The sequence below is a fragment of the Seriola aureovittata genome, chromosome 9 (assembly GCF_021018895.1).
Source record: "Seriola aureovittata isolate HTS-2021-v1 ecotype China chromosome 9, ASM2101889v1, whole genome shotgun sequence".
Taxonomy (NCBI): Eukaryota; Metazoa; Chordata; class Actinopteri; order Carangiformes; family Carangidae; genus Seriola; species Seriola aureovittata.
This window is the reverse complement of record NC_079372.1, coordinates 5531611-5542272: the sequence shown is the minus strand read 5'-3', so window position 1 is coordinate 5542272 and position 10662 is coordinate 5531611. Positions and strand designations below refer to the sequence as shown.

Genomic DNA, 10662 nt, shown 5'->3' with positions numbered 1-10662 from the left:
CATGTTTGAGTGTTTAGGAAGCAAAAAATAAACTTTACAGTGTCACAGAACAAATTTAAAGTCACCATCCGTTTGAATAACATGCTCGGCCTGATTTCAGTTGGCCTTAACTGTGCACAACAAATTTGACACAAGTTTTTCGATTGATTTTGTCACATCACAATATTTGCAAAAGTTTATCATGGTCCAGTGTTTAATTTACACATGGGGAAGTTTAAAACCTGATAATGATAATGAACAACATTTGCATATTAGTTATCCGGATTAAGTAATTAATTCAAGATGAACTGCTGTTACCTGCCACACTTATTTTGGAGAGTAAAGAATGTTCTCCTCGCAAATATGCTGCTGTGATCAAATTAAGTTTGACCTTGTTCTACGCGTTTGTGTAATAGTTGTTTTTCCCGGTTAACCAGTTCTACTTCTGTGTTACCGTTCATGTTGCCATTTCAACAGGAACACCGCACAATCCTGGTGTATGGGTCGATGTGGTATGAGCTATGATGAATCTGTTTCTGTTTTTATTATTGTGTATCATTTGTTTTACAAGCTCACTTTCTATCTTTATTATGGAATCATCCATCCATGCATTGATAAATATTAATCCTGTCTTGATATGACAGTGCGTATCCTCTGACTGTGTTTGTGTTCCAGCTGCTCAGACAGACTGGATTGCTTTAACACAGTCTATGGCTGGTCCTTAAAGCATTACATTGACACATATTGATTATAACTGTAGCTGCTGATCGATGGGAATATTGTAGACTTTGTTAGGGTGACACCCTGTGGCCAAGATTGATAGAGCAACTGCTTTACCCTGTATTTCTTTCATGGTCTCTCTGATCATCATTTAAAATACACATTACAACTATCATAATTAATGCATCTAGCATTTAATCAAACTATAAGCTAATTGCCGTTAATGCGTTTGAGACGAGGTGAAAAGCTGCTTCCTCTACACGTCACATGCAGCCAGCCAATGAGAGGCCGCATTTTCAAAGCTTAGCCCGTGAGGCAGAAGAATGTAAGTCTGTGCACCGGCTTCCCACTTACTAATCATCTTATTTGGCGACTCAAAACACAGAAGACGTCAGTCAGAAACAATACGTCGGGACCAGCACGTGACGATATGACTGGCAGCTGTAACAGGCCTGTTCCTTTTTCACAAACGGGATTTTTTTTCTTTTTTTCTCCGCTGCTTCAGGAGTTGCAAGCATGTCGTGCTCACAAATGACTCATCTACCAGCAAAGGTAAATGACACACACAAGCGAAAATATACATAAAATGAATTATGTTTTTAGCTGATTGGAAACAAACACACACACACACACACAGCGGCGGTTGTGTACAAAGACAACGTGGTGTAGCCTGTAGATGCAGATCTGGACTCCACATGGCCTTACATCGCAGTCAAAGCAGTCTGTCATGTGTTTTAGGTTTGAACGGATGTAATGCCTCGATCAGGGTGACTGGATTTGTCGCCTGATTCTTATTTCTCGTCAGGATAATGAAGGGGAGCAGTGCGCGTGGAGAGTTAATGTAGAAAAAAAAACAACCCTTGTCATGTTAATCGTTAACATCTGTCTCGAACTGGAGGTATTTAACCTCACCGTGAGACAACACAGTCAAATGAAAACATTTTTTTTTGGGCAGTGACATAGTGACACTGAAGTCCATGTCGATAAATGTATCTGTTTAAATCAATGTTACAGCTGAGCCAAAGGAGGAGGCATGAGTGATGATGTCATCAAGACAAACCCAGGAGCTTCTCCACAAACAGTGATCAGTGGGACAGCACCATTTTACTGGAGCACATTTTCTCCTTCACAGTAAGTCCTACTTTCAGGCTAAAATGATTTGGTTCACAGTTACAGTCATTAGTTCAGTGTTGGCATCCAACAACTGTCAAGTCTAGACATGTTTATTTCTTGCTTTGTGAGACAGGTTGTCTCTGTTGTCTTTTATATTTTCATGTCCAATTGTATTGTGGCAGTAAAGTTTCTTTGAAGTAAATGTAGATGAGGAGATTGAGCCCCAGACAGCAATGCTTAAAATGTGTTGCAGTCTGGGTGTAAACAGTATATCCAGTATGACTGAAAGCTAACACTGACACCACATTGCAGCTTTGCATTTTTTAATGCACACATCAAATACATGTCTTGCTGTGCAGATATCATGGAGTTTATAACCTTTTCTGTCACCATGAAGGTTTTAAAACATTTTCATGATTACATAACACAGTCCAATGTGCAACTTTGCACAGTCTTTTCAAACTCATGCGCTTTATACAGATAATACAAAAAAAAAAAAAAATGTTGAAGGGGGAAGTTTAAAGTCGCACTTCAGGTTGGACTACATCAAATTGATCCTAGCGTGTTGTTGCGGCTCTGTGTAGACATGCTATAACTGGGACGTCGCAGTGCTGGAGAGGGTGTCAGTATGAAGGGCCCAAGCTCCAGATGGGCCTTCTCCCTGGGCTTCTTGGTGGGGGCCTGCAGCGTCTACTTCTTCCTGCGCCAGGTGTGGTTTGAGAGGAGCTACCCTGTTCTGTCAGAGGCCCAGGAAAAAGCCACAACGGTGGGGGAGAGACCAACCAGCTGGAGGAAAGAGGGAGCTGCTCTCATCAACCTGCTCCACCCTCACCATGCAGGTGCTCCAGACATCACTGTGTCAAAAAAGTATATGCATGACAAGCATAGCATAAGTAAAATAAAACCTTGTATCCTCATATGTATTTTCATTATATTTAATTATGCAAAATTTGCTACTGTTCTATTAGATCTATCTTGTCTTTGTTCTGTATATAAATTAGGGTAATTAGCTTAAATGTCAGCACTGGCTCAAACAGTCAGTGAGTGATTGTGGAGTGACAGACTGATAGATAAGATGTGTGAAATGCATTTATATGATAAACACAGACAAGGTGTATATTATTAGCTTGGATGCTTTCATTGGTTTGGAAGTAGCCGTGGTAAAAGAGGGATATGTACACAGAGGACAAAAAGATAATTTTGCCTTTCAGTCAGTGGGATGAAACCACTCCACCGCAATGTCCACACATTTCATTTAATCAGTTTTTAATGAAACTGAATAAAAATGTACATATACATATGGTGTAGTACCTTCTTCTTGCTAATCCATCAAGGCATTTAGAGCTGTACTACAGTGCTCCAGGAATGTTGTTCAAGGTTTCCTGAGCTGGGGTTTCGCACATTGAAGGAAAAGGTCATTTGCACTGCTTACATGAAAGGTTTGAGAGTGCTCATAGCAAGTTAGAAAAAGGCATTAAAAGGGATAAAACGCAAGAAGAATGTGGAGTCAACTGAATGGATGAGAGCAGAAGGTAGAAGTCATGCTCATGTGTGAGGAGTGCCAGGGTGGTGTGGTGTGATGGCGGAATTATGTCTCCCAGAAGATGCATGATAAACGTCAGGCCTACACAGAGAAGGGTGTGAACGCATGTGCGGACCTGTGTGGCGAGCAAGCTGAGTGGTTGAGTCTACAATTTTTAGAAACAAAGTTGAAAAGAAACGTAGATCTACAACTAACAAGTATAAAAGAAACTTCCTCGTAAATGTATCTGCACTCTCGAATACATGCAACCCAGAGAAGTATAATTTGGGCCTCGCTGGTAGAGCCACACTTACAAAAGCTCCACTGCAAGCTAGTTAACATTGTTATGTGTTGTGCTGTTTGCTGTGTCCTACTAGATGAAGACGGCCGGGTGGCAGATGTGTTGTACCAGAAGGTCCGTGTTCTCTGTTGGGTGATGACAGGGCCGTACAACCTGCAGAGCAGGGCCCGCCATGTCAGGGCCACCTGGAGTCGCCACTGTAACGTGGTGGTGTTCATGAGCTCTGTGGAGGACCCAGACTTCCCCACTGTGGGACTGGGCACTAAGGAGGGCCGCGACCAGCTCTACTGGAAGACCATCCGAGCCTTCCATTACGTGTACGAGCACCATGCGAATGAAGCAGACTGGTTCTTAAAAGCGGACGACGACACCTATGTGGTGGTGGACAACCTGCGCTGGATTCTGTCCAACCACACCCCCGAAGAGCCCATCTACTTTGGTAAACGCTTCAAACCTTACACCAAGCAAGGCTACATGAGCGGAGGGGCAGGCTATGTACTTAGTAAAGAGGCCCTCAAGAGATTTGTGGAAGGTTTTCGGACCAAAGTTTGCACACACACCACCCCTGTAGAAGACCTAGCGCTGGGGCAGTGTTTGGAGAAGATGGGGGTTGTGGCCGGGGACTCGAGAGACACTTTGCAGAGAGAAACTTTCCATCCGTTTGTGCCAGAGCACCATCTGACTGGCAAGTTCTCCAAAAGCTTCTGGTACTGGAGCTATTGTTACTACCCAATTGTTGAGGCAAGTACTTTCACTTCTCTCTGGTACTACAGTGTAAGTTGGAAAAAAAAAGTTGTGAAACCTATACGTCATATCTGTGCTCAAAGTGTTGAAAATGCAGCGTCCATTGGACTGATGGTTAAGAGGCATAACATGTAAGTGCAATATTCCCAGTTTGATTCTCGCCAGAGATCTTTGTTGCATATGATACTGCCCTTCCTCCCCAGATTAATAGTCTATATCTTCACTGTGAGCTTGATGGTAACTGGACTTGCACTTTAATATAGTGCTTTTCTAGTCTTACTGACCACTCAAAGCGCTTTACAATACTTGCCACATTCATACATCACAGTCGCACACTGATGGAACAGCAATGAAGTGCAAAGTGGGGTTCAGTATCTTGCCCATGGACACTTCGACACCCTGACTGGAGGAGCCGGGGATTCAACCACCGACCTTCAAATTAATGGTCTACCTTCTGAGCCACAGCCGCCACAGCTTGCCAACCAAGACAAATGTCAAAAAGCAACTAGAAGTGGCACTATCAGTAAAACCACGTGTGTGTACCACCGAGTGGTTTACGGATAGCTCCTAAGTAAGACGACATTCTGTGGTGCGGATTAGTCTTATTAGAGAGGGGCAAGTCAGGCTAGGAAGAAATACCAGGGCGTGAACTGGTGAGTTGAAAATCCTTTAATATCATTAGTGTACATCTTAGAAATGTACAGTCGGGAGTGAGTATAATGCAACACAGTGTACTGTTAATTTTAGTTTTTGATGAAATAAACAAAATGTAGGTGTTGCTATAAATCACTTATCAGAGGGATAATAGCTAAATAAATGAATACGTGATTACCTGGCTCATCTGAATTCTGTATCTGACCTCCGCATAGTGAATTGAAAGAGAAATGAATTCATTTTAAAGTAGATGAATGCAGTAGAGACAATATCCTGTCAACAAAAGGAAAATTGGTCAATTTGTCGCTGATGATGCAACTAATTTATTGTACTTTGCAATTATAATGAGACAGGTCCATTACTGATCCTGTCAGATACAGCCTGCCAGTGTATGAAGCTGCTTTGTCCCGTCTTTCAAAGGAAAACAAGGAAACAAATTTACTTTTAATATTAGAGTAATTATTTTTTTTAATCAGACTGTAGAAATGGAAATTTGTGGTTTCAGAACTGTCAGCATATTGCAATTTATAAAAAGGCAGGTGATATTTTATATTCTTCTTGTTGTGAAACAGAAACAAAAAGGCAAAAGGCCAACGACGCATTGTTCCCACAAACAAGTATTTCTATGTAGCCAAAACCTGACGTACACAGATTTTTACTGTATGTCGTTCCTCTGCGCCGTAGACCGCCATTGTTGCTCAAAAAACTTTTAAATACGCACGAAAGAGTCACAGTGTCGCACTGGTTATCAGCCTTGACCGCAATGAACATGGGCACAGCTGTTTTTCTTGAGTGAGCCCCCTGCACACTGTCCTGCTTTTGAAAATGCTCACTAGTGCACAAAATGCGTATTAATCCACAACAGAAAATAGTGCCGGACATAGACGCAATTTACTTCATTGCCTGTTTTTGGAAATGAGTGTGTCTAAAAAAAAAAAAAATTAAACCATAGATAATGACTAATCCTTAAAACAAATGCAACAAAGAAGATGTGCTACATGTACCTTTTTCATACAGGAGAAAATCACCTTTAGATTTTTTTGATTGAATTTGTACTAATCATCTCAACAATGTAAGCTCCTCATGCCAGTGAGATTCTTGGTGCTTGTTTTGTTTGTTTTGTCTTGTTTTTCTTGTTGTTTTTTGTGCTGTGCAGCAGAGTTCAGTTGAGCAATGAAACCTGTGAAACCAGATTTCAGTCTGGTGATTGATGGAGGCTGCCACACAATGTTTATATATATTTTTGTTTGTTAAATGCCTCAGAATTATTTATACTACAATTATAGCGTCTTTTGAAAATGTCATATTGCACAGTGTACACTAATATATATATTTCTGAATCTTTCTCTGACTTGGATTTTATGTGCATGTGTGGACGTGCATGTTTTTGTCTTTGCTTGTATGTGTGATCTGTGTGTTATTCTTCCTCAGGGTCCACAGTGCTGCTCCGACCTGGCAGTATCGTTCCATTATGTGGAAGCAGAACTAATGTACACACTGGAGTATTACACCTACCACCTGAGAGCGTACGGCTACAGGCCACGCTACCGGCCGTCCCTACGCCAGGGACTTAGCCTCGGCGCTCTCACGCAGACCACCGTGACGGCGGGATTTGAAGGGGTTGGAGAGGTGACGGATGGAAGGAGTCTCACAACTGCAGCCTTCTCAGTTAATGGTAACCAAACCGAAGTGGAGACAGAGGAAGGAGAGAGAGACAATCTGAACTCGCGCCTCGCTGAGAACAGGACTGCAGTCACACATGGTAGACGGCACTGATCCTGTGTTCAGATGAGGCCGAATGTGTTTTTAACTGTGACGTGTCTGACGAATCTACGTTAGAAACACTTGTAGCTACTGTCACTCAGTGAGAAAGACCTATTATCATGGCCACTGTCTTGGCTAACGGTGTTTTTTTCTGACACAGTATACCACAGCCAGTATGACACTGTATGCTCCCAGCACAGTGTGATTCAGTGGGAGCTAAGAATGGCTCCGCTATTTTCATCCAAGTTCACAAGAACACTTGGTTTAGCTTAAATTAACTTTGACATCATCAGTGTCAGAATTAGTGCATTTGTGATGTTACACGGTCACAGATGTTCGCTTGGAGTGATGTAAGAATAGCCGGATAGAATTTTATTTTAATGTGTTTAACAAGTACCTGATCTGAGCCAAAAATGCAGTGACAGATGTATGAAATAAGCTCATAATTTTTTTTAAATTAATTTTCATTTCATTCATTATTTTCAAAACGTTTTTTCAAATGGAGAGCAACAGAAAAGTATATAGCCTCTTATGGCCCCTCTGATTTTTCTGATGTTAATGTTTTTTCTGATGTTATATCTGGTGTTGCTGATGTTTTTAATTTTAATTATTTATTCCGTTGTTTTGAAACAACATGCAAGAAATCCATTTCAAAGAGCCGTTGTATCTTCGTTTGCATGTTGCCTTTTAATGTAATTTTTAAATCCTCTGCAAATCGTGATATGTTTATTTCAGTGAGAACGACTGTGCTGTGAAAGATCTTGTTTTTAGCTTCGAAAGATGTAAGACGCTCTGATGCGGAAGTGTGCACTCGAAACCCTCTGTGCTTCTGTTTGGAAACACTGTAGCCTCTGATGAACATTATTATACAGAACTCCAATGATTTCCCTCTTGTAGCAGGCGTGATTGGACATGACTGAGCACTGGAGCCAGGCTTGAAGAATCACTCATAAACAGCTTCAGGAAAATGCACCAATGTTTTAAATGAATAAATTATGTATAAAAAATTATGTTTATTTTGAACTTTGAAGAAACAGAAATAACATGAAAAAGAAATAATCATCTTTCACTTCTAATTATGTTTTGTTTTCAGGTAAAGCAAATACAATCTGTGAAGTTTATGGTCACTTTCATAAGCCAGCCGGCAGTTTTACAGTGTGAATCATGGTTTAATCATTTCCATCAGACATTTCATTCATTGTTTGTGTTCTCTGTGATCTGTCACTGTAGCCAGATGAGTTGTTTCAGTCTACAGCCCCTGAAGAAACCTGCAGCACACAAATACACCACATTTATATAATCAATAATGTATAATCAGCATCATGTGCAAAATCAATTATTTAATACACAGTAAAACTAAGGTGCACTGGCCTTTTATGATGATTTAGAAATTTTTTTTTTTTCTGTCACAAAGGACAAAAAAAAGTCATTTGAGTCATCAGTGCTTCTAACACATTAAACCTTGGAACAGCAGAAATCTTCAGAAGCTCTTCTGTCCTATATGGTTTTAATCCTTTACTCAGTGTTAACTTTGTCTTTTCAAGTCGTGGAGACTTTGTGTGTGATGTTCCATCTACTGAGTGAAACAGAAAAGGCACTGACCTCAGCCGGCACTTGTTGAGAAAAATGCCTCTCCTCTCTGGATACTCTCTCCTCCAGGGACCATTATCTGTGAGAGCAGACAATAGAAAGATATATTGTCCGTATGATGAGCATCAGAGACATTGTGAAATCTAACTCTAAACGCCCATATCAGCCAACAGGGCTGCAGTGGGTATTTGACTCTTGTAAATTGCCGCACTCACCAGGCTCTGAGTTTCTCCTTCCCATGAGGCCAACAAAAATGTCGTGCATTTCTCCTAGTAAGAAGAATGAGAACCGTTTAACGATGTGTTTTCCAACGAAAGCAAGCGCTTTATCGTATCATTGGTAAATGACAAAGGTCTTACTTTTTTGGGGTGATTGTACAGTGTTTGCATCTGATGAAAAAATAAAAAAAGGAAAAATAACAGCTTTTTGAAACAAGTTGTGGGAGATTTTCAGGTTACAATCCTGACTAGATCTAAGAAATTTCTAACACAAAATCTTAACATTTTTTGTGTTTGTTTTTTTAGTCATTATCATTAACATTGCTACTGTTATTAATACTACCATAAACACATGAATGTTATCGCTCGTCGTCAGTCGGAAGGAAGACTCACCGGCGTTTCTTCTGCCCATCAGACCCACAAAGCTGTCATAATCCAAATCGCTATACCTCTTCAGAATGTTCCGCTTGAGGTTGTCCAAGCCTACGGTCTGCTGCAATTACGAGAAGCACAAAGAAAACATCAGTTTCTGTTATAAAGATTTTCCGTACATGGTTTCGGTCGTTACGCGTCAGGAAACCTACATCTGAAGGTGATCTGCGCGATCCGGGTTCCTCGCATCTGCACTGGCTGTAGCGAAGTTTCATGATGAGGAACAGAGTCACCAGTAGCAAACCTCTCCTCATTTTCTCAGCACCACCTGTGCAAGGATATTCACAATCAACATTTTGTTGCTTCTTTACGGGCAACTAGCCTACATCACTGAAAACTGCATTTTCATCAAGGAACAACTTGTACCTGTTGCGCGTAACTCGCTGCGTAATTGGTGCGTAAAAGCGCGCGGGTGTAGGGTTTACAAAGGTATAGTTCATGGAACGTGTTGTTATTAAAATCAGTAAATTATTGTTTCAATTATCTTGCACACATCCATCATAGAAATAAAGACATGACTCCAATAATTTCACTCAATCCTTTTGTGTTCCCTCTCCAAAAAGTCGTGATAAACCTTAAATCCACTTCTCCATAAAAGGAGGAAACTGTTGAAAATATAATAAATACGCACACATTTTACGTTAAGCATTCAAATGTGCATTTTTTTTTTTTTTTTTACCTGATTTCTGTCGAGCAGGTAATTTGGTAAAAGAGTCAGCTGCGTGCGCCCTGGTGCGGAGTGGAGTGGGAACGGATAGATCCTGCAGTGAGATCCGGTGAGGATAAATGAGACGTCCAGGCTTTGGGCTAATAAATAATAACTGGATACCTGCGTAACGCCAATCAGCAACTGGAGCGTAGGTGGGGTACCAGGTCTTATATCACGTTGTGGTGAGCGCTACGTAGTCTACTTATTGGTGGTCATGATGCTGCTGCTGAGAGCTTATGCCCCCTACTAAACACGCACGCACACACACCCTCATAAAAAAAAAAAAGTCCAGGCAACGTCACGAGGACATAGGTTAGTGGACTCAAGCACATCCCTGAACATATTTGGAAATTTTCTTTACAATTGAGTTCAGTTGGCTTTGGATATAAAGGGAACAAATAAACACAACAATTTTTAATTGTAGTTTATCTTACAGTTTGAGTTAAAACCTGAGCTTCTGTGTTCAAAGTGTCATTTATCCATCTCTTTGCCATCAGACTCACATGCCCCTCTAGGTGCCCTTCCACCCCACTGACCAGTTGACATGGTCACTGATAAGATACTAATCTTTTTAGGAAGTAATTATATAGATAGCCGCTGCCTCTGCATGTCACTGTAGAGGATGGTGATTAATGTGGCTAGACAGGCTACACAGCTGTGTGTTTGCTATTGACTGCCCTCGTTCAAACACAAAATGTGAGACAAAAAAAACATTTGTGCATCTACACCTGAGTAGCTATAGGTTTTGGTTAGTTAATAGAATAACAAGTTAATGTGCCAACATGCTGTGTGGGTTTAATTTAATTTAAATTTCAAATATTTGACAAGGTTTAAGAAATGTTGTGGTTTTTTTGTTGCATACAAAATAAAATAAATCTGTTCATTTTATTTCATTTTATTTTTTGGCTACAACCAC

General features: G+C 40.7%; 2 protein-coding genes across 2 annotated transcripts; one reads left to right on the top strand and one right to left on the bottom strand.

The window, feature by feature from the left end:
* The first annotated feature begins 1007 nt into the window (after positions 1–1007).
* Positions 1008–8198, top strand: c1galt1la (core 1 synthase, glycoprotein-N-acetylgalactosamine 3-beta-galactosyltransferase 1, like a). The gene is made up of 5 exons (XM_056386087.1): positions 1008–1251; positions 1714–1830; positions 2397–2651; positions 3712–4376; positions 6465–8198. The coding sequence occupies exons 3-5, from the start codon at positions 2441–2443 to the stop codon at positions 6807–6809; spliced, it is 1221 nt and encodes a 406-aa protein (XP_056242062.1). The 5' UTR covers positions 1008–1251; positions 1714–1830; positions 2397–2440; the 3' UTR covers positions 6810–8198.
* On the bottom strand, positions 7926–9973 carry tac3a (tachykinin precursor 3a). The gene is made up of 7 exons (XM_056386088.1): positions 9717–9973; positions 9190–9305; positions 8999–9098; positions 8747–8776; positions 8603–8656; positions 8400–8466; positions 7926–8065 (listed from the first exon to the last, which is right to left on the bottom strand). Exons 2-7 carry the CDS (start codon positions 9289–9291, stop codon positions 8047–8049), a joined length of 372 nt encoding a protein of 123 aa, XP_056242063.1. The 5' UTR covers positions 9292–9305; positions 9717–9973; the 3' UTR covers positions 7926–8046.
* Between the last annotated feature and the right edge of the window lie 689 nt (positions 9974–10662).

Bases quoted from the DNA above. Each gene is read 5' to 3' on its own strand.
- c1galt1la (XM_056386087.1), top strand. From the start codon at position 2,441: ATGAAGGGCCCAAGCTCCAGATGGGCCTTCTCCCTGGGCTTCTTGGTG. The intron at 2,652-3,711 runs GTGCTCCAGACA...GTGTCCTACTAG, and splicing joins GCTCCACCCTCACCATGCAG to ATGAAGACGGCCGGGTGGCA. The intron at 4,377-6,464 runs GCAAGTACTTTC...ATTCTTCCTCAG, and splicing joins GTTACTACCCAATTGTTGAG to GGTCCACAGTGCTGCTCCGA.
- tac3a (XM_056386088.1), bottom strand. From the start codon at position 9,291: ATGAGGAGAGGTTTGCTACTGGTGACTCTGTTCCTCATCATGAAACTT. The intron at 8,777-8,998 runs GTGAGTCTTCCT...TTTTTTCATCAG, and splicing joins GATGGGCAGAAGAAACGCCG to ATGCAAACACTGTACAATCA. The intron at 8,467-8,602 runs GTGAGTGCGGCA...CTGCTCTCACAG, and splicing joins AAGGAGAAACTCAGAGCCTG to ATAATGGTCCCTGGAGGAGA.